The sequence below is a fragment of the Spea bombifrons genome, chromosome 11 (genome assembly GCF_027358695.1).
Source record: "Spea bombifrons isolate aSpeBom1 chromosome 11, aSpeBom1.2.pri, whole genome shotgun sequence".
Classification (NCBI taxonomy): domain Eukaryota; kingdom Metazoa; phylum Chordata; class Amphibia; order Anura; family Pelobatidae; genus Spea; species Spea bombifrons.
In genome coordinates this window covers 27,387,207-27,411,261 of record NC_071097.1, presented here as the reverse complement: position 1 = coordinate 27,411,261, position 24,055 = coordinate 27,387,207, and the positions used below count along the sequence as shown (strand labels likewise).

At 38.0% G+C, this 24,055-nt stretch overlaps 2 protein-coding genes across 5 annotated transcripts in view; one reads left to right on the top strand and one right to left on the bottom strand.

Moving 5' to 3' along the window:
• Positions 1–6,167, top strand: part of BCCIP (BRCA2 and CDKN1A interacting protein) — an 88,539-nt gene extending 82,372 nt beyond the window's left edge. For both annotated transcript variants that reach the window (XM_053450946.1, XM_053450947.1), the window contains 3 exons: positions 656–843; positions 3,828–3,999; positions 5,616–6,167. In XM_053450946.1, the coding sequence (XP_053306921.1) occupies positions 656–843; positions 3,828–3,999; positions 5,616–5,786 (531 nt within the window). In that variant the 3' untranslated portion in view covers positions 5,787–6,167. The remainder of the gene's footprint in view (positions 1–655; positions 844–3,827; positions 4,000–5,615) is intronic.
• The window catches only part of DHX32 (DEAH-box helicase 32 (putative)), a 30,319-nt gene continuing 12,357 nt past the window's right edge, over positions 6,094–24,055 (bottom strand). For all 3 annotated transcript variants that reach the window (XM_053450941.1, XM_053450942.1, XM_053450940.1), the window contains 9 exons: positions 21,375–21,747; positions 20,467–20,712; positions 18,062–18,161; positions 17,252–17,410; positions 10,827–11,018; positions 9,355–9,504; positions 8,378–8,565; positions 7,320–7,501; positions 6,094–6,382 (listed from right to left, as the gene is read on the bottom strand). In XM_053450941.1, coding sequence (XP_053306916.1) covers positions 6,196–6,382; positions 7,320–7,501; positions 8,378–8,565; positions 9,355–9,504; positions 10,827–11,018; positions 17,252–17,410; positions 18,062–18,161; positions 20,467–20,712; positions 21,375–21,747 — 1,777 coding nt within the window. In that variant the 3' untranslated portion in view covers positions 6,094–6,195. The remainder of the gene's footprint in view (positions 6,383–7,319; positions 7,502–8,377; positions 8,566–9,354; positions 9,505–10,826; positions 11,019–17,251; positions 17,411–18,061; positions 18,162–20,466; positions 20,713–21,374; positions 21,748–24,055) is intronic.

Below are 24,055 nucleotides of genomic sequence, written 5' to 3'. Positions count from 1 at the left end.
CATTTTTCGAACATAAAGACCAGCGCTGGGTTCCTTGACCAAAAATGTACTTTATTTAAAAGAAATGTGCTTTGGTTCGTGATATAATTTATCATTGCTTAATATTTTTTTTTGTCTTTTTTTTTAATTAAAAAAAAAAAGTACAAAACAGAAAATGTCTGTACATTTTAACAAATTATACCACAATACATATAATCAGAAAAAAAACATATAATTACATACTAAAAACAACGTGTATAATAACACCAAGAGCTGATCTTAAAAAAAAAAAAAATAATAATAATAAAATTAATAATAATAAAAAAAATCATTGATATTACTGAAACATGTTCATGGAGAAAAAAAAAAGTAATAATAATAATAGTTAATAATATTATCAATATAACATGGAACTATTCCGAGCTAGTAATAGAAATATAATTCTAGTAACATGCAGTTTGACAGCCCATTTTTATTCTGCCGGAAAATATCAGTCCTTAATCAGTGATCGGCCTCGTCTTAGATTCAGGAAAACAAGAATGAGAGGGGCATTAAGGTCTAAATTAGCCTCTACCGCTTCTGCTGAGAGGCTTTGACACTTGTCTACTGCTCTCTGAGTAAAATAAGTTTCTTACATTACATCTAATACTATACATATTATGAATGTTATTTTAAGGGTACCCCATGTGCTGAAGAAATCAAAGAGCTGATTTTGAGTAACTGCGAGAAGAATTGCGAGCAGAGCATGGTGGAACAGTTTGAGAAGGCCCTGAATGACATCAGCAAGCCAGTTGGTCTGCTCCTAAGCGAAAGATTCATTAACGTTCCAGCGCAAATTGCCCTGCCGTTGCACCAGCAGCTTCAGTAAGAACATTTCCAATCTTTTTCTACGTCTTTATGTTTCATTTTCTCCCAGTCCACATCAAGGATGCTATTTAAATGTAAATGTGTTTGAAGTATAGAGCAAAAAAGAAATCTACGTGCTGCAATCATGTTGGGGTGATAAATGGAAATAAGACGCATTCAATTTTTTTGTTTTTTATATAATATATAGCCGTGTAATTGCAAGTCCCCAGTTGTTTTTGCTGTCGGGCAGGTCAAGAGAGAGCTACTGTGTGCTACCGGGTTTTGTTAACAGTTATATGAAATTCCTATTTGGTATAAAATGTGAAAGGCAAAAAAAATATACAAGACAATGTGCCGGCGTTATCAACAGTTCTGGAAGATGTGACAAAAGAAGAAACTATGTAATGATGACATTTATATTGAGATCATACAAATGACGAGTTTGAGTCGGGATTCAGCAGCTGCAATTTTTTTTTAATACTTTTTTCCGTTGATCATGAAGATAAATTGTGTGGCCGGGTTGTTAAAAGGGGGAACTCCCCAACATTTTTTTTATTACTATTAGATTATGAATACGTTTCAAAAAACCTTTTGGGGCACCTGCCTATTAGCCGTGTGCCCGTTCTCTAGCTCTGTTATCATAGCCCAATCTACTAACAAACACTGACTCCTTATTATAGTGCCCTGCGGTAAGCAGTCGAGTGACTCGGTCTTAATCAGCCATCCAGAGTCACGGGACGGCATTGCCATAGAGCATCAGTTTAGTGTGGTGTTTGAGCAGGGAAAGTCCCCCAAAATATCACATGACTGACAACAATGGCCGCCTCCAAGTCTGCAGATAAAAGGACTTTTATGGGAACGTTTCTCAATACTCTGCTCAAGAGTAAAATATTTTTCCATGGGATGTCCCCCGATACGTAGCGGATAATACACGGGACACCCTGTTTCTAGCAGCTAATTCAGCCTGAAGCCAAGTAGTAGGATATTGGACATTTAAGGATCGCTTTGCTTAGTTATTTTCTGGTCCTGAGGGTGTCAGATTTGCCAAGAACAGATTGATTATTAATTTAATGCCACGTGATATTTCTTTTATTATTATTTATTGTTTCATATAGCGTCATCAAATTCCGTAGCACTGTATATGTTCCTGTAGTGTAATTGTGTGTGTGTTGTGTGTACATGGAACTGCCCCTTCACACTTAAAATAAATACATTTGCGTTTATTCATTTTTTTTTTTGTTAGTCATTAGAAAGCAATAGTACCGTATTGAGTAAAGAATAATGCTTTCCTTATTATCCTAAGCCGTAGTATAATCTTTTGCAGAATTTTTAACTTTCATAAATCTAGCCACACTAATATCTAATGTTTAGCCTACTTGGTGTGTCAGAGGTTAACATTAAAAATCCCTGTAATTGCTACAAAAACTATAAATGGCTCCAGCCCCTTTTTCTCGTTATTCTGTCACGAACTGTGAAATATAGTGTTTGTACCGGGACAAATGCCATTAAATCCACACGCTATGAATTGTTAATTACACAGCCGCGGAGCGCACGCAGATATGCAGACTATAATCAGAGGCTCGCCTTAGGACGTCCAAAGATTATTGGTTTGTAGACTGACAGAACAGCGGTAAATTTGGTTATGATCACAGCACAAATTAACTAAAAAGCCCCCAGGACACTGCTGGGGTTAGGTGATCAGTACAGTGTACTATTAGAGAAGCGAATCGACGGGCTGCCATATGGCGGCAGCCTGTATGCTGAGCAGCGGATCGTAAGTGAAGCGTTTAGACGTGATATGAGACAATGCCTCTGTTCCCATAATAAGTATTTTATTTTTAATATAATTAGTTACGAGACAGTTTCTATGCTGCGATCAGGTTCCTTTCTTAGCTTTGGGGAAAAAAACCTTTAGTTGGAACGGTGGTTCTCGTAAGGGCCTTGGCTGCGTATGGACTGCAGCGATTGAATGGGATTGATTTTTGTTGAGTAGGTGGAATTCGCGGGGCTGGCAGCAGTCACAGCTTGGAACATTCTTAAAAAAAAAAGCACATTTACCGTATATACTGTATAATGTACTCGGTGTGATATTCGAATGTAAGTGCTATTGATAAGAAAAATAAATGTGTTTCTATGGCTTTGAAAATTTGTGAAATACATTAGTTCAAAGTCTTAGCCTTTTGTTTCCATTTACAAAAGCCGTCGGAATTACTTTGTATTTATTTAGATAGAAGCTATAGTTTTTATATGTTGTATATTCTGGGTGCCTTATTTCTGTCTGAGGCTTATTCGGTGAGGTTTAATTGCAGCGAGTTGTCCTCGTATACACCAGACAATGTAAGCAGGTCATTCATAATGGATCTTTAAATCTGCACAATTACCGTTATCAGGGATGCACCGAAATGATAATTCTGGACCGAAACCGAAAATTCAGGATTCACTTGGCCGAAACCGAAAATGACCCCCCCACATTAAAAAAAAAAACAAAAAAAACACACTTTTATTTAAAAGTAAGTAACACACCAAAATAGGACAAAAAATTCAATAACAGTAATATATTATGGTTATTGAATTTTTTGTCCTATTTTGGTGTGTTACTTATGTTTAATAAGTGTGGTTAAACACACCAAAATTGGACAAAAAAAATCTAACTATATTATATAACAGCAATCACACTCCTATCATGCCCAGGCAGCCAGTACATGCTGGAATCTGGGTATGATAGGAGTTTGATTACAGGATCACAAATGCGTGATATATATAATGAATGGAGTGTCCTTTTAACCATTTATGGCTCCAGTACATTCTAAGCTTGCTATTGTCAGACACTGATAGGGACACAAAGTGCTGCAGTGTTCTGCTTTGTAACTGCTGTTCAGAATTGAAGCCATTGTACAGCGCTACTGAATATGATGGCGCTATATAAAAATAACTAATCAGCCTGTTCGACAAAGTAACATACTTTATAACATTCTCTGTTCCTTTTTATTTATTTTAAACAGGAAGGAATTGGCAGAAGCCCAACGGACCAACAAACCGTGCGGGAGGTGCTATTACTATCTCATTTTAAGTAAAACCTTTGTGGAAGTTGCAAAGAAAGCCAAAGGAAGGACGGGATCTTCGCCAAAGAATGATCTAATGTTTGCAAATGCAGAAGAAGAATTTTTCTACGAGGTGAATATAGTAAAATTCATGTGTTTTTGCTGTGTCTGCCATTTTGTGCGTTTTCATTACAGTTTTAAAGGGGAGCCGTAATTGAATCCATCTTCGGAAACTATCCCTCGTTATTTAGTGCTCCCTTTTTCACATTATCATATATATGTGCTTCGGCTAAGGCAGATGATGCATTTCATGGGAAAGTTTATCGAAGGACTTTGGAATTACAACTCGCCCTTTAGTTGAAGAAAAAAAAAATCCCTTCTGTCCCTCTCCATCCCACAATGTTGTCGGTGCCTCTCTTCCCCCTACTCTTGGAACGTGGAAGGCTGCGGATAATGGAGGAATTGATCCTGACCGCCATGCTCCTGAGCTTCGGGTTAAAAGTTATCTTATCGCAATAGTAGGTTCAGCAGAAATGAGACTCACTCTTGTAAGCATAGGGAGGAAAGCTAAAGCGTGCTAAATAGCATTAAAATAAAAATGTAACGGCTTGGCTGCTCCTAGTCCTGCCAATTAACACTCGTCTATATTATACCAGGTGTTTCCACCTGAACAGAATAAATAGCGGCTCACGCTAAATAGAACTAAACACTAACAGTGCGTGCAAATACATTTCATAAATTCTTAGAGCATGTATTAAGTAGCCAGTGGAAGAGTAATGGGGCTTATTTAACTTGTTCATTTTTTCATGTGGAAATGTTCCGCGGTCCATCATTTTGGCACCTGCGATATCTCAAGTGTTGTCCGTCACCCGTTGAGAAGTATTTTATGCCGTTAAACTCGATTTTAATACGGCCATAAAATGTATTTTACAGCAGCCTTATATCTGTTGGAAGAGAATCTTGTAGAGCTAATGCACGCTCAATTTCATTTAATTAAAACTGCATATGTATATTTGAATGTACTATGAGTTCCCAATTGATGAGCGGCGAGATATAAAATGTATGGTGAGGGTCTGGAATGTAATAATTAAAGGTAATTAATTCACTGGTCATGCTTTAGATTTCTGTAATCACTGACGATCCAGCACATCTTTTTTTAATGTGATTTTCAAGCGATTATGAATTGGAAAGATTTATGAGCCGATCCATTACAGCAGTAGACCGCAGACCGACGCACCTCTTTTCTGCTTCTTTAACGGTACAGATTTCAAAGCCAGGGTATGGACTACTAGTGATCCAAACAGCTAAGAGACTATTTTTGAAACCCTTTATATTTAGTTACCTTCACAGTTAAGGCAGGCAAGTTGTATTGAAGAGCTGAACAAGTTTGGGCCTCACAGGCACCCTAGAAATGACCAAGTTGGTCAAGACCTTCACCTCCAAGTTGACCGCTTGCCAGCAGAAGGCTTTTCTCCTACTTGTTGAAAGCATTGATCTGACATTAACAGTGTTAAGGAAAATATTTGTGGAATTGTACGTTAATTGCTATAGGGCCACGTGTAAGCAATCAACGTGCACATTAACCGGAAGGAACGCGCTATTCCCTTTTGCTTGGTAGCTTTCATAAAGAAAGTGGTTGGTTGCCATATTTCTATGACTGCTTTAAGTAGAGCCGTGTTATTTTGAATAAATATGCAGCTGGGGTTGTGTTCAAAGCGGAATTACTGATGATGCTCCTTTAATTCTCAGGAAGCTCTTCTGAAGTTCAGCTACTCTGTGCAGGAGGAGAGCGACACGCAGCTGGGAGGACGATGGTCTTTTGATGATGTGCCTATGAAACCCTTAAGAACCGTGATGTTGGTTCCGGCAAACAGAATGAATTCAATCATGGAAAAATTCAAAGAATATTTAGCAGTGTGAATGGTTTCCTAGTCCCCAAAAAAAGGTTTTATACACTTGTATGTATTGCATTGACAAACCACTGGCTTTTTATATTCTGCTGTGTAAAACCTTATTCATGTATCTTGTAGAATCTTTTGCATCTTATAATGGGAGAAAAAAAAACCATGAATATCAAAAACCCTTCAAAACAGCTTGTAAAACATGTCCGAAGCCATCTAGAGAAAAAACACAAAATAAACAGACTTTATTTTTAATTATTTTAACAGCCATTGACAACACAATTACCTATACAAAAAGCAGTAGAAATGTGTGTAACATCTGTCTGTTTTCTCTGATGATGCACATGATCTGATATTCACAGCTTATTAAAGTCCTCCTGGTCCTGGAACACATATTGCACTTGTGGAGCCTTCTTCGGTAGGCAAGGTCATTGTATAACACATCTCTGTTCTGCCGAGCCGGCAGCTTCATTGTCATATACACCATCTTCCTCTTCTTGGGGCTTTTCGATTGTTGACATAGAAGACATGTGGTCTAAAGCCTTTTGCAGTATCTCTTTGCTTTCACTGGGTGGCAGGTTGGTGAAGTAATATTGAGGAACCATCTGCACGAACCTGTCAAAAAAGAGGTTGTGCTTTTTACTTAAATTATTATACAGGTCAAGTTTATTTTTTGGTGTTACTGAAAAGGTTAGCTATGAATCTGCAGTCTGACTCGTCCATTTTTCTTAAACATGTTTTGTCCCACAACTAGAACATTAAGACATTTTGTAGATCCACAAGAATGCATGGCAGAGCAAACCATGAAGCATTCAGACCATTTAAGCTCTGGGGGTAAGCATTTCAGTTCCCAGATCTCACTGTCTATTATGAAGAACACTCAAGGCAGCGTTTCCTGCAAAAAGGTGTCATGTCTGGTCTACATAGGGCGTAGTAGTATCAGTGGGGACATTCATGATGTCCCCCCCCCCATGCACATGGCCTGCTCAGCCCTTCTTGAACAGCCGGTGCAGACCAGATTTCAGAAATTTAGAAAGAAACTTGCGCTCTGCAAATGTTAGGGTAATAATTCCAACACAGAAATAAATAAAAAAATAAACCGGTTATATGGGAAATCCCATGCACGGCCAACAATTTCACCCATGATTAAATATCTTGAGATGTCCAACGCATGGAAACCACGAAGAGGGAATGACTGGCACCATCCGCTTCCCTGATCGTATCCTTATCAGATGTCAAAGGTATTGAAGTTTCATAGTTATGAGTTGTAGGTCTTCTAATTTCTTGGACCTTTGATGAACTTCTATGGGTCAAAACACTGAGTGTGCATGCTATTTTACAATATTAGATCTTGCTGAAGAATCTCACTGGGATTAACCCTTAATTAACTGGCTTAGTAAATACACCCATCACTGGCAAGGCAAAGTTTACATTGATATAAATAAAATAAAAAGACCTTATCAGGTAACAGTTGCTGGTTACAAGGTGTAATAGCTGTAAATGAGTGCATCGCAGGTCGCTTTGATTTAAATTCTGAAGAGCTAATACTTACAGGTCTGGGGTGATTTCTGATGCAATCCTGATATAGCTTCTATCCGACACACTGAAATCATGAAAAAGAATCCATTCCGGAGTCTTCTGATTCATACAGTAGACCGAAACCGGGTGCAGCTGACCCACCTGCTTATGTGCCAACATAATGTAGTTTCCCATACCGTCCACATCCCGAGCGATCTAGAAGTAATGGAATAATTAAAAATAATTGACCACCAGCGCTTAAGTAGTGTTTTTAGAATTTCACTTTATTGCTTTGTTTGTGTAGGAACCCCGACGGGTTACATCGGTACCTGTCGGTCCAAGATATACGGATGATGTCAAAATGATGCAAACATACGCATTAAGGAAAAAGGTCATGTCATGGAGGCTCTAAAAATAGCAACTGTTTGCCTGTTTACAAAGAAACAAACTGCTGTATCCACAGTATTAAAGCAAAGATTAAAAACTAGGAAAACAATATAAAGGTAAATGTTTAACGCTCAAACAAGATAAGGCAAAGGTGACAGAACGACCGATATTGTTGTAATGAAGCAAGGTACCGTTACGAGGTTTGGTTGGCAGACATTATATTTATATATTCATAACTGCGCAACTTAACCCATATATATATATATATACACATATATTTATATATATATATATATTTATATTATAATATTCTGAACCGGCATGATCCCTGTAGCCACCCTGATAGCGGCATGATCCCATTATTTAAAACACTTACAATCCTAGAACAGCTGATATTACCGAATATCTCACGTGGATCTGGTCTTGCTGCACTCAAGAATAGTATCGGTTTTGAAGTCGTATGCCTCTGGATTCGCTACACTCGTCATCTGCTGACAGTTCCCCACATGTACCGTCACTTAGACGAGTATCCAGACGCAGATTTACGTGAGGTTTGTCGATGTATAATTCGAGGCTTGTGCTGGAACACACCCCTAGCACTAGAGAGAGTTACTGGGGCTTTTCTGAGAGGTGGTGGTGGGGTAGAACCATTGTGCCATGATAGTTTTAACATCTCCCCTTGGGACCCTACTAAATTCTTCTTACCTGCATAAAGTATCCAGACAGAAGTGACTTTTGGATGTTAAGCACATTTTCCTCTGAGCCAAAAGCTGGTTCTGAAATTGGAAGCTCGATGCGTCTCATAATGTCAAGGAGTTCGGCTCTAATCACTCGGGCCATCTCCAGCGCCGAGAAGTTTAGGAAGTAATCGTGACACCATTTTTCAACATCGTCTGCAAGAATGTACATAAAAAAAGATGACTTCATGTTATTTAAGAACTAAGTTTTTATCTTGTTTTAGATTATACTATGAATTGTATATTTGGGAATATACATTTGCTTGAAATATTTGCAAAGGTTTTGGGGATCCCTTAAATTAAGATAAGGCACGAGATCAGAGTATTTTCTTGCTCTGCTGCCGAGAGGAAAAAATAAAAATCAATAAATGAGTCCTCTACCATTTTAGGTGAAACAATTATTTTTAATTTTCACTCAAGCCCTGTAATAAAATAGGAATTAAATAAGAAAAGAAGAGAACTGCTAAAATGTAATCCCCTTTCACTTAAAGTTCCAAAATAAAAAGAAAGGAGAAGGGGGGGGTCGGGACTACATTAATAATCCTTTCATTTTTCTTTTTTTAGTCCCAATTAGAAAAGTTAATGGCAAAACATAACTGCATTTTTTGGCAAAATTTTATTGGTAAGTTAAGTGGTCAGAAATTTGCTAAACGTGTCACAATTTAAAAAAAACTTTTTGAAGAATTTAGTTGAACTGTGCATTTTTCCAGTTGCTAGGTTTGTTTCATTCCTTATGGATGACAAAATGCAAACTTAACAACACATCGGCCTACAATTTATTCATAACGCAGCGGCGCCGCGCAACAACACAGAGTCCAACCATATGTTATGGTATTTGTGAAACTTGGAATCTAACCCTTAAACAAACACTATATATTCACTTTATGCTTACTAAATGTAATCATAAAAAAATAAAGTACGGTTAACAACGGGCATCTTACTTACATTGGCTGGCATTTGCTTTTCTTAACAGTTCATATTCATTGTAGATGTTTATAAGAGTAAAGTGATCCCCCGCAGCATGTAAATATTTCGTTCTACAAACTGAGACATCTGCTTCTGCTTCCTGGGGTGGACTCAAAAAACAGTTTGGAGCTTCCGTAAATAAAGAAATAAATACCTGGTTAGAAGGTGTTACAAATCCAAGGAGGACCCCAGCCTTATTTTCATGTTAAATGCATATTAGAGTGCATTTTGCGTAGACCTCAATGCATTTTACTGCATGCAAATCGGTGCAGGCATTCTTTAGTTATTGCCGATAGGAAATGAGGCTTCTGTATTATTTTGCCCCTCCCCTGGGAGCCTCTACCGAAAGCAAGGAGCAAACCTTAGTATGCTTCCTGCACATGCTCAGTAGCAACAGCCAATCACATATGTGCTCTCTGCACACTGATGTTTTGCTAGCATACACGTGATTGGCTGCTCTTTCACTGACTTTGATGGCAGAGCTACTGAGCATGTGCAAGAAGTTTATATACCAGGGCTATCTGTAGTAGGAGCCAGGGGAGGATGTAAATGGAACAGTCGCACCAAAAAACAATGGATGCATTCTGCAATTTGCATTGGAGCCCATTTTTAATGCAGCATGCAATACCTAATATTAGCGTATAGTTTTTTTCTCCAATCTCGCTAATTACCATTTTAATCTAACAAGTAAAAAGAAAAAAATTCACAAAGACAGTTGAATGTATGCATGATAAAGCGGTTATACAGCAAAATGTAAATAGTTTTTAAAATGAAATATACAAAGCTCTTTCTCTCTCTCTCTCTCTCTCTCTCTCTCTCTATATATATAGAGAGAGAGAGAGGATATATAAAAGTGCTACACATTTTGATACACTATGTATTGTACAGTACTTGTGCATACACAATGGGACTCCCGCTTTAACAAACTCTTTAGGATGATTTCGGTTGAGGTCTGCCTACGCTGCTTGTATTTTAACGTGAACAATGCACGGCCCCCCCTGTAACAGTACAGCATGTATTTTAGCAGAATGGATTACATAAAAATGCTAATCCCGAGCTGCAGGGACAAAAGGGATTGCTGTATAAATTATTTGCTCGGTTTATTTATGCTGCTAAAATATTTTTTTTCTGTCTTGTTATATCTTCTTTAAATTCCCATGTGGAAGAAAAAAAAAAAAGATGTAGAGCTTTGAGACTTTGAGATTCCGACGCCAGATCTGGTCAATCAGATTCCCGGCAACAGAAAAATCGTTATCATCGGTCTTATTGAAACTTTAGTCGTCTTGTGTTAAGAAGTGATATACCGCTCATTTGCATTCAAATACATGGCCACTGGCTCTGCACGCTGACTGCCGACAGATTGCCTAACCTTTCCTGCGTCTGCAATATTAGTAGGACGTCCACTTTTTAATATGCAGAATAGAGCGACCCATTGTTTTAATGTACAATACCTGTAACCATGGCAGCCAGCGTCAGCATTTCGTCTACGCAGTCAAATTCGCAGGCGGCTAAAATAGATTTTGACAGCTGTGGATCCAATGGAAACTCAGACATAATTATCCCAAATTCAGAGAGATTTCCGTCGTTGTCAAGAGCCGCCAGATAATCCAGATCTTCCAAGGCCTGCATTAAACTTTCAGGGTCTACACAAAATACAAGAAACGCAATTAAAACAAAAATCAGAGAACACACGTTATCCGGTTTCATTTTAAAGGTTGACAAGCAGCATGATCAGGACCCTTTTTGTGCAAGAATGAATGCTTTGTATGAGGCTAGTAAATGTATAGATCAAAGAACATCTAAAAGAGAATTAGTTTATGGAGGTATCAGAGATGTTACCCCCCCCAGCAGCCCTGCAAAGGGTCCTACAGTACGCCTAGAGATAAATATGACATCTTCTCACCCACAGAACTCCAAGATAAAAGTCTAGCTAAAATTACAGCTCACAGCCTCACTAATCATTTTGAAGGAGATTCCCAAATGAGCAAGAATGGCTGAGCAGACCCTGCACAATGCATAGGTAAATCAGCGAGAAGTCGCTCCATGTTAACTCGCAGGAGGAAAATAGAATTCTCTCTTTCTTCAAATCAACGGTTGGACCTCATCTTGAATATGGTGGCTGTTCTTACAAAAGGCATTACAGAGCTTGAAAGAGTACACGGGGTGGGCTACAAACATAGTAAGGGGAACACAACGTCTTAGTTATGAAGAAAGGCTTGAGAAGTTTCATTTGTTTACACTACAAAAAAACAGTGAAAAATCTGATTAATATTTTGGAGTCACAAAGGATTTTGATTCTATTTGTTTTATTGTTTTTTTCCTATTCCCTTTTTTAGGCACAACTCGAAATGGCTCCAATGTGATCAACAGAGAGGTTGCAATTGAAGGACTTGTGTCTTTTTTACAACCTTCAGTACCAAGTTACTATGTCCAGAAAGGATTAAAGGGTAGAGTCAAACCTCTGTCTTAATTAAGAAGAGGAAGATTTACACCTAAAGTTCATTAATTTTCTTAAGTACAAATGAGGTCGTTCCCGACCTGTTATTCCCAGCGTTTTACACAGATAATAGCGATTCACTTCCAGATACATTTATAGCCTATCCTTGACTGTGTTACACAAAGACTTTGTGGCACGTGGAAATATTTATTACATGGTGTGGAAGGTTTAATGCGTGGAGAGGCGAGACCTTGTAAAGTTAAGGCATTGAAGCAGAAAGAATGTAGGACAGACGAGAGCTTCATCAGCAGGCCATGAAATGAAAAATGGCAGCTTGTATACAGAGCATGGACCGTGCAATAAAGAACCCGCCGTACAATAAGGACGGGAAGAAAAGTAATAAAGAGATGCACAAAATCCATATTTGCAGGGCTTTATACTTTAGTAGGACTATAAAATTGCAAGGTGTACGCCGTTTAATGGGGACTTTTGAATAGTTTATCATGACTTTAGCAGCATCTGGTTAACCAATGCTTTTGGCTAGCGCCTTGCATTTAAAGCGATATCAAACAGAAAGGGCTCGATACATAAAAGGCCCAAGAAACATATCCCAGGCTATTCACCAACTGGTTTAAATGACCAGCTTAGCCTTATGTCCAGCGGCCCTAGGCCGACTAGGTCCGCAGATCCAAGCAGGTCAACCGGAAATAAAATATATAGAGATGTAGAGTATAGAGATGTATGGGAAAATGTAATTTCTATGATTAGGTGGTAATGAACAGAACATTTATTTTTTATAGGGCGTTCTGAGCAACATCGATCAATGAAGATCTTTTCAGCATGCAAAGGATTAAAATCTCATTCCGGACGTGTGAATTTAATTAGAGACCTTGAGCACTGTCACTGTCCTATCCATTTTCATACGGTTCATGTATTCTGAAAAGGGTAACAAATTTGCTGTTTTCGTTCATTTCAATTACAACCCAAATTAAATGTGTTACAATATGTGAGCGTGAGACATCTAGTGATTTCCGTGACATATTCATGACCTCTATTCCTTTTCCTTCGGCTTGGGGTCAAATGACTACCAAAATGTATTACTCAACAGATCCATATATAAGGAACAGTAAGCATTTACATTGCAATTGATTTAGTTGACCGTGGGTATTCTAACTTTCTTTTTTTTTTTTTTGGCACCTTGACCTGCTTTACGTTATTAACATATTTGAAACCTGATGGGTCAGCAGACCTAAGACACCTTGGAAAGCTGCCTTTTGAATGTGAAATTTATATGTAAGGTTTAGAAGGAATCGGAAACGCACAGAAATGGGTATATAAACATATTTCTGGTTAAATAAAGAGAAATATGGCAGTATAGCTTGTTCTTAAAAGAGACCCAGATAGTAGGAGTTGTCCTACATGCATCAAGCGTACGTTGTGGATATAGCATCTCTCTTGCAAGAAAGTCCAGTATGAATATCTGTAACTCATCTAGCTTTGTGGGTATTTGAAACATGACAATGGCCAGCATGGATTCACTCGTGACACTTTGTTACGCTTTGCTCCACGACCACCATAAATAAATGTTTCTGCTTCCAGTTGGGTTTGTGTAAAACGGACATGGTCTACATCCCTCATACACGCAGAGGTCTAGGCTCCCAGCATATGAATCTGTCCGTATGATACTCCTTTAGTCTGTGGGTCTCTGAAAGGTTGAGCTGTCAGGGACATCAGGCACAAATTATTTGCTTTCAGGATATACCAGCAACATCAGTGCTGTTTCTTCTATGGACAACCTTGCAAGAGATTCATGCATGCGCCACTGTATGCCTTGGACCTTCGTGACCAAGAGACATCAGTAAGAAAACGGCATGCTTATACCTACAGAACACTGAATGATGGCCCACAATTGTACAACCTGATGCCTTTTGCCCTAGAGAACGAGCCCTATACAACGTCTCTACATGCAGAGATTCCACGTCAATAACTTGTATTTTCTATAATGACTAAGTGACACGGCACGGAGTGCGGAACCGGCATAATAGATCACCAAGTTTGATTCATGCAAATCTACAATAAACCTGTTCATAAAACCCATAACTTTGTATCATTACTTCACCAACCTGCATGGCGCTATTTAAATGACTGCTAACTTTTTGTCCAGATGTTGGAAAAAGGTGGCATTTATTTACACAACAGTGTTCTGGTTTCCAAGACACCTACAGAGAGAAGTGAAAGGGGTCCGTTGTTCCATCGTCTCTCCAGATTTTGGCTTTCTCCCTCGTTTACAAGATTCCACCCAAACAAGAAGAATGGCTGCGTCCTATACTTTGGAGCAGCTGTTGGCAAAGGTCCTTTTAATTTGCCTCTAATTAAGAAACAGTCTGGCTGCTAATTCAGTTACAAGAGGTTAAAATGTATTTCATGCTAGTCATTACGCTTCTGCCATCGGCCTCTTTCGAAACAAATTACTATTCTGGAATGGAAGCGGTGTGCGTTATAACAAAAAGCTTTTTTATTTTCGTAAAATACATCAGGACTAAAGTGAGGACTTCGATTCTTGCCTGAATTGAAAGTGACAGCCGTGGAGAGCATGCGTTAAAATTAATGCACTTTTACTTAAAGCTTTGCGGCTGGAAATTCAAGCACTAACAAGATCAATATTCAGCTAATGAATGTCATTTTAGGTTTTTATTTTGTGCCTTGGGTTCTAAGCCAGCAAACGGGCATTTGTCCTTTTATAATAATGGATCGTTATGTAAACGTATTCGTATAGTGCTGTATTTTTTTCTATTCATCTTGTAAAAAAAAATAATAATAATAATTCTAAATCGATGCAGAAGGAACCAAATAGGCTTTTTATAGGAAACTTATGATTAAAAAAATAATTTGAGTTATTTAAATATCCATTAAAACAATTCCATTTACATAGAAGCTGCAAAAAAGTACTAAAAAAATACAGCCACCAAATCAAACTAAATCCTAAAACAAATAGTGAAAGTCCAAAAACATAACTTTTATTGTGATACCCTAAGAGTTTTCTGCTATTGAAATGGGAACATTAAAAGTAACTAGACAGCGGTGAATAGGTTAAAAATACACGAACATGAGTGTTGCCCGAGATTGCGGACATTCATTATATAGTAATTACAATCCGAAAACTAAATGATTGCGTTATGTCGGCATGGAACACTCCCTGTGTGACCTGAACTAAGAAAATAAAAAAATACCAAATAAAGAAGTCACCATAAATAGAGGAGAATAAAAAAAAGCAAAATATGCTCCCATTTAGACCTAATAGGAAGCCTGATGCGCGTTTCGCTCACCGTTAGCTTCGTCAGGGGACTCAGAAAATACTGCCACTTTTTAAAGAGAATCCAAAAAAACCCTTCCTCCCGAGAGCACATTGGTCAGAATACTTGTCAATCTCTGACACACCTCCGGGGAAGTGTTTCTTCTTGATTTCTTATTGATTCACTGTCCTGTTTTTGGGTTGAATGAATACCCAATATATTTTATTCATAAAAAATGCACAGTACCATTCGGAAATATCCCAGACATCTGCTGGCCAGAGCACAGATCTCTTCGTTGCGCTTCCTATGTCTATTTTAAAAAAAATATTTTTTATGTTTGTACTTTTTTATATTAGTGTATCTGCTAACTGGTCAAAGATAATTGAGTCAAACGTAAAGAGCTATATTCGTATAAATCCTTTTTTCAATCTTTTCTATGTTCCTCTAGAATGGCAAAAACCAGGGCTCGTTAGCAGTTTTAGAAATAGATCATAAGATAGCCCCAGAGAAGTGCTTTACATTTCATTGACTTCAGGCTATCTTGGCTATTGATGATCGCTTGCATCCTGGACGGGGTAGAGCTGACGAAATCGTAAGCAATGAATCCCTATAGAGATCCTACAAAAACAGCTCATTGACGCGGATATGCTTCAAACAGTTAATGTTGGGAGCTGGGAGTTTGCTGTTGGGAATTTATGGGATGGAGTCGTATCTAAGAGTAAAAATCAGAGGTACAGAACAAAGAATTGCTGCTTTCAGAGCACATAATGGAAAAACACTCTTCTCAAGAATACTCAGAGCAGTGGGCACTCTGTTTAACACTGTCCCCCAAGGCACGCAAACGAGCATCAAAGCATTGACATTAAAGGGACAACCGCTTTTTCCACCTCTTTCATTTTTTTCCTCCCCATTTTTCAAATGTCGTTTGGATGGAAGGCACTTCAGTAGAACCAACAATGACATTTATGTGCTAAGACGACTTGGCAAAGCACGAGGCTCATAAATACTTCATTCCATATTCATAGTATAAAAAAAAACCATTTTTTTTTAGAAGTGATGGGGAAAAAAATCCTGCTTCTAAAAAGAACATTTTTATATATTTTTTTTCAGCTAAATAATTCCTCACATTTTAGAAAAGTAATTTGCTGCTGAGAGGAGTAAGAAAAAAAAACCGGAGTGAAATCTTTAGTGAAATCATCAGCTCGACCTTTACAAAAACGTAACATTTTACAAAAAAAACACGAATCGAAAGAATGGCTGTTTAACAACTATGGATGATGGAGGGGGTAATAGGAAAGTAGAAGGCTATGCCCACCTTTATGGAGAACAGAAAACTCTGTCTTTAATCAATGTTATCACTTTATTTTTAATGGCACGGAAGGGATTTGCCGAACCGGAGAGGAAAATAAGCCTCAGAGGAGTCTATTCGCTGTAGGAAGAGCAGGTAGGAGAGTTTGAAGGAGTCTATTATGAAGGAACATCCCCAATAAGCTTCTTCTGTAGAAGTTAAAATATATAGTTCTATGGCAGGCAAGTAATCCATTATAATAATAAAAAAAACTATTTTCATTGCGGTTGCGTAACCCTCGCTCCCCAATTGTTTTGGGATTCAGCAAAATGTATCTTATATCAGGACTTAATATTACTAATAAAAAATATGATTGGTGTAGCTATATATCAAGGTAAAGCAAATATCTTTTTTTTAAATCTTTTTTTTTTTTTTTTTAAACAAAACAGCACTTGTGTATCTTTACATCATTCTGCATCAGTGACACAACACTTAACACTATACATTTATACATACAGATATACCGTATATAGCCATCACCTGCATGATGTCAAAATACAACGTGTGTGAAAAAGAGAATCAAAATAATAGCTATTCTTACACACGCACCTGCTATTTAATTCATGTTTTGATGGAAAACATTTACATAAAATCTATATAGATATTTGTAAGAAAGGTTCCAAAGGCAACCTAACTTTATAAATAACTTTTGTTTTCCTTACTCTTTCTTTTTAGGAAAACCTTTTACTTGCTTCATAAATACATCATTTTTAGGCTGTATATAAAAATCTTGAGGAATGCAAAGAATTTATAAAAACATTTAACATCCTAAAAATAACGGGCTTCTTCGCAACGTACCTGGCCTGTTGAGAAAATCACAGTGGCCAAGACCTGCAATGTCCATCCTCTTCAGGAAAAGAACCATCGAAGTCAAATTCGACTCTTCAACTTTTGGCGTCAGTGAGACCTTCATCTTATTCTGAAAAACCTCTTCTGGGTATAACCGAAATATTTTTCCTGAAAAACGGGAATCAACCAAAGATAATACGCCATTATCGGCAGATAATATATTATAATATATTGTATTCAGTGGCTGAGACAACCTATGCTGCATGAAATAAAATAATGTTTAAAAATGTTTAATGCCGTAAAAATGGAGTGGACAAAATTATAACGTCCCAAACAGCATCCATGAACCCTGAGATACAGTATTACCTAAAGTTTAGTTGAAAACAGATAAAAACGGTGGATAAAAGGCTATTAATATTAGGGATATTAAATAAATATATATATATATATATATATATATATATATATATATATACACACACACACACACACACACACACACACACACACACACACACAATGATAAATATTGCTGGGTGAGGATTGCCAACTTCACCCCCTTCTGTATTTTGGCCCTTGTAAAAGTTATATTAGGCTTTTTGTATGATGAATACTCATAATTCTGTATAGTTGGACCACCTGAAGCTAGACAATAACTTTTTAAAGTAGCCACAATTGTTTTAAGACTCAGTTTACGTACCCAGCTGGAATCGTTCAGGAAAAAACAAACACATATTTGAAACATTAAAAATTGCTTATGCCCTCAAAGTCTAAAACTGCTTTTAATGATATCCCACTCCTCTCCCCAAGTTACTGTACCTGTAGGGCATGCACCCAGAATCTGCCTCCTCATCTCTGCTTGGACCTTACTTATTGGTTGCATTACAAGAGACTCTGTCCGGATTCTGGTATTATATCCCTTAAAATAAAAATATCAGAATATTACAAATAAAAGTGACAATGAAGAAACAGCTAATGCAACAACATTCAGTGTCTACCATTCTATTCTAAGGACTTCCCTTGGTAGTCATCATCATATAGGATGAATGAGAACCCTGTATGAAAGAGCCAAGGAAACGTCAACCATATACATGAAACACATTTGAAACATCTGAAAAAGTAAAGTCTCACTTCTGCCAAACCAACCTTGATTGGGCTTTTACTATATGGGCTCATTCACTCTGCCTTGATATAACATGAGATTCAAGTTGGTTGAATCCGTACTGAGGTATCTATGAATTCTTCTACATGAGCCTATGATAGTAACGTGGTGAGCTGCCCTGAAGACTGGTGCATGCGCTGTGCAAATTGAGTGATGTGATCTGTGTGTTAGAGTGAGTGTGTGTTAGTCTGTGGGTAAGCGTGTTAGCGTTTGTATGTGTGTGTTAGGAAGGGGGGGGGGCACTTGACCTTACATACCTCCTAGGCCAGAAAGTCCCCTGTCGGTCTCTTAAGGCTTCGCATGCCCTTAGCGAGCAGGCTCAGAATTGAACCCTACCACAACCTATCTATGCCATAAGTATGTTAGTGTACGGAACAGTCTAGCAAGTCAAATCATGGAAAAGGGGTCTAAAATTATTATTATTTGTTTTATTTAGCGCCATTAGATTCCACAGCGCTTTACAAAGGGTAGACAGGACATAACAGTTAGTATATAACTTAACAAGATGACATACAGAAACTACAGCTGAGGAGGGCCCTGCTCAATGAGCTAACAATCTAGAGGCTCTGTATTGTGTTTCACACAGAAATGCCCCTCGGAACCCAAGAGGCTGTAAGGACTTTTTTTCTTTTACCATCACATCAGTATGTCAAAAAAACTTGGCTTCCTCCAAGATTGTTTGCTAAAGGTTCATTATTATAGGGAGAGTGTGGAAATGGGTAAGAATTATTATGAAGCAGCGTGAGAAGAGAGAAAGCCATTACTGATTATGTGGCATTGTGTCCGTAAATACTCTCTTTTACTGTAGCCTGAAACTTCCAATTGTTGATTGTGAGAAACTGGCCGTCAGTGGCCTACTACCTCATCAAAAATACGCCTGCTGTGCTAACGGGACGGCTGCAGTCTATGAACCATTAGTGCACTGTAGCCGAATGATCCGCTGCTCTCATTAGTTTTACAGTTATTGGGTTTAACACGATGTGCTCCGTTTTATGATCCAGAAGATGTTACAAGCTGATCTCACAAGCAATTGTGCTTGTCAGATGGATAAACAGAAAGGATAAAGACGGAAAGTAACAGGGCGTTACGGCGAAGAGCCTTTCTTTTAAACTGTAAATTACGTTTGAGCTTTAAGACATTTTTATCAACATGTCTAGAATTGGAAGAGTCTGTACCTGCATGCCTGGGTTCTAAATTAAAGCACATGGCCATAAGGAATCATTCATTGACTAGGATAATTTTGTGAGCATCACATCTGAATCAGGATCGTACGACTGAATGACCATGAGACATCATGAAGAAAAATGTTTTAGTCGGACGTTAACAACCAGAATATGAACACGTTTGTAGGTGAACAAAGATTAAATATTCCCGATCACCATCTTTAATCAGAGAATCCCGGGGGGGGGGGGGGATTGTCCCTCTGCCCACCTTTCCACCCCACCACTGAACATTATTAAGCCCTTAAGGGCTTTCACCTGAGGGATGATTTGGCCTTGCATAAATGATCTGTGTTTTCTTCATAAAAAAAAAAATCTACCTATAATAAGTCAAGGGATTCGTGGCATATCTGCTGACAACAAAAATAATGATTAACCTACAACTGAGCCATTAACCAAGGTATTTTAAGGCCCGTTCAATAGAATTAGCATTGGTCATTCACATTCCCTCGTACTCGCGTAATCACATTAACAGCGGAGTACGCTGATGTTTCTCAGATTATATCTCCACTTGAAACAACCTCTTACTTGCCCCAGTCCTCTACCAGGGTAATAAAAGACAGACATGCTGTAAGTATTGCTGAGTAAAACTATTGGTTTCAATTCAGAACATTGAATATAACAAGATAAAGTATAGATATCATTCAGTTTTAAAGTCAAGGCCCTGATGGTGGAGCTTCCTATCGCGTTTTTCTTAGAACAAATCTCTTTTAACACAAAGAAAGGATTACTCGATCTTAAAATGAGACAATATTGAGTTACGGTTGAGGGGCTGATGAAAGTAAGCCATTTTCAAAATGCGTAATTAATCCCTGGATCGAAATAAACAATATTGAACATACTTTTCTTCTTTCAACTCCAACATCGATGACAAAGGAAATGTTATTCATCCAGATCAAAGACTCGCCCAGACTTGTGGTCAACACCACTCTTCTTTTGTGGTCCTTAAAGCTGTGATCCGGTCCTTCGTAGGGTATGTAGTCTGAAAAAGTCTCATAAGGATTCAGTGGGACAGGAACCAGTTCACCAACCTCTGGATTTATTTGAAATTCTTCCTGTTTGATCATTTCATAGGCCCTTTGGATTTCCTTAAATTCAGGAAAAAGCATTATATTATTTTCCATAATATACCAACCACTTTGCTTTACTGCCCCCCCCCCTGCAATGCAAATTGGCTTTGTGGAGCCCTCTTATCTCTCATACTCAACATCTTCCTACATTAACACGCAGATCACTGCCCTCCCTCAGCCTTAACCATGTCTCTCTTTACTAAGAAACAATATTAATGATCAAAGCAATCTCTGCCGTCCCCCATCAAAAAGCAATAGCTATGGAAGATATTGGTAGGCTAAATTAATGAGAATGTTTTTCTGCTGGCGTTTCCCAATTGTGCACACAAACTGCCCTTCCTCCTATTATTTTAGAACAAGAGTCTAAGTAAATTAAGCAACTATACCCAAAACTTCTGGGCTCTCATCATCCCCAGAACAAAGCTTGAGGTTCTTGGTCATCATGGATGAATCTCACTACCAGGATAATGGGTAATTCATTACCCAAAGTCCCAGCAATAAGATTAATCGCCTTTGCTGTCTTCGGGTATTGCACACAAACTGGTTTCCAAAAGACAAGTTAACCAGCTTCTGTCTCGTTCATAATCTACTATGTTGACCAAGTCTCTTAACTTTCTCCTATGTTGGAATTAACATGTTAGCTCTTGATGGTCATTCGGAAATTGCAGACAGACACTTACTCGTTCTGATGCTAGGAAGGCAACAATGTCTCCTTTCTCTTTAGAATGATGTATCTCAAAAATGAGCCTTAAAGCGGAGAGGAAAATATCTTTTTCGATGACCGACGTATATACTACTTCCACAGAACACGTGTCCCGGGCTTCAATGAGAGGAACGTTTCCATAATGTGAAACTAATTTACTAGACAGTTCAGGAGAACAGATTATCACAACTTTCAGGTCAGGCCTTGAGAGCAAGATATCTTTCAGGTAACCAAGTAGCACATCCGTAGAAATTGATCTTTCGTAAACATCATCAATGATTATGACACCGTAGAAGGACAAAAGGGGATTGGACATCATCTCTCGAAGCAACATCTCGTCAGTGCAATACCTACAAAAAAAAACAAAAAACAGTTGGATCTATTAAAATTACACAGATTGAGATACACTTGAACATTTAAACTAAAATGTTAGAATGCTAGAAGGGTAATCTCTGGACCACCAGCATATGTTGTCTCCCTCACTCACTCATGCTATGTTGGTATATCAAAAACGTACAAGCTGCTCAGGTCTATACATTATAGTGTATTTAACACAAATATTTTTCATAGGCACACTACTATCTTTATGTCTCCAAAACAACTCAAGTTGTCTTTCCAGTACATTGGCACGAGTCTACAAAACAGACACTGACCTATCTCTGCTCATCTGGAGGGGTTACTTATGGAGTAATCTTACAAAATTCAAGTAGAAGCCATAGATATTTAAAGAAAAATCTGGGGTATAGTGTTATGTTGAACGTCCAACTGTTTCCATGGTGACTACTCCACATTTACTCTGGTCCAGAAATGCTCTTTTTTGTTCAAAAACTCCCCAGATGTATTAGAAGGTAACGGTCGTTGACACCGACTCCAAGGAGAGGGGAGAAGCACAAATGGGAATCACCACCGACTAAAGTGCTTTCTTCTCCACCATCACTGGGTCATCATGCGCGTCCTCTCATGGTCTGGCTCTGCTCATGCTGTGGCATAGCTGGCTTGCTCACCTCCACCATAAGCGTCCCTTAACAGCCAGACGACGTGCTACTTACTTGCATAATGTCTTGAGGGCCAGAGAAATAAGATGTCTAGTTTGGCTTTCGGAAGATGGAGAATCTCATTTAACAGAAGGAATAAATCGGATGTGACCATCGTCACAGCTACCACTTAAATATTTTACCGACAACAGGAGTTCATATATCTGTTTACCACCTCATATAAAGTAAGATAATAAATACAATGATTGCCGCTTTGGTGTACAAAGGTTATACAACTTGGGTTGCGTTCAATCCAGACTACAGCCGTATAGAAAGATTTATCCCAAGTGTAGATAAAATTGATTTTACATCCGTTTGGGCTAATTCAAGCTTTGTATTTAGGTAAACCACATAGAGGTTTTATTTTACTGCGATGAAGCCTGTAGTATATTACACCTTTATAAGTATGTATAAAAGTAATTTGCAATGCTCTAGACTTCCAGGACTTTGTACCGTGACAGCACTATATAATAAATCCTGTTCCCTCGTGGCCTTTCCTTTAACAGAAATGTTAAATAACTCGTTATCTCCGCTTATTTGTCTGTAAAGGTTTCACAATTTTACAACGTGTTGTCACAGAACATAAAAGGACAAAACTAACACAACCTTGTGTCACAATGATCAGGAGACCTTTGTTTTTCCTTTGTGCGATGACATTTATTTTTTTTAAATAAAAGCCAAAGTCAAGGCATACCGGAGGAAGAAGAGACGAGGCAATACAATAATGTCAATAAAGGGTAGAATAATGAGGTTATATCTTAGTAATTCAAAACAGCTAAATGTATCTCCGCTTAATGAGATGGAACTCGAACTTTTAACATAATTGGTTTCTTACAAAGTGTTTAACTTTAATCCAAATTTTAATGGTGTAGTTTTATCGCTACGCTGAAAATTACATACATTCATTTTATTATGCATTAGTTCTATGCAGAAGTAAGAGAAATTGAATGAGCGTTAGGAGGCCACAGAGAGGGAGGTGTCAAATACAAATAAAAATTATATATTTTATAGCAAAACGTAAAATATATAATTTTCCTTTGTACTATGATGGTTCTATCTATCATAAACACACATACGTAAACACGCGCACACACATATATACACACACACACACGCGCACACACATACACACGTGCACACTACCATTTAAAACTTTGGGGTCACTTTCCATGAAAACAGATAAATAAAAAGAGTTTCTAACGCTAAATTAGCCTTTTATGAGTAAACTTGGATTAGTGAGCAGAACGTGCTGTATTTCTTATCCATTTTATGTTATTTTAATGGACAAAATAAAAAAAACCCCATCAATTTCCTTTATTTTGGTGAATTTATATATAGGCACATGGTACTTTTGTGTTTTTAAATGTAAGGTGGCAAAATACATATATTGGAAGATTAAAACATATCGTAAATGTAGAACTATTCTTTTTCCAGGGAAAGGGGTTGAGGACTTTTTTTTATTCGCTCTGCGAACCAGAAAGCCGCTTTTGGCCGCCCCCTGCTCCGGATACAGGCCTTTTCCCAACGCTTTTGTCAGCCGTTTAGTGCCGTTATGTCTGAGTGATTTGCTGAGGACACGGCAGCTGCCTTTCTTCGGGCCGATCGGGAACCGACAGCTGTAGAG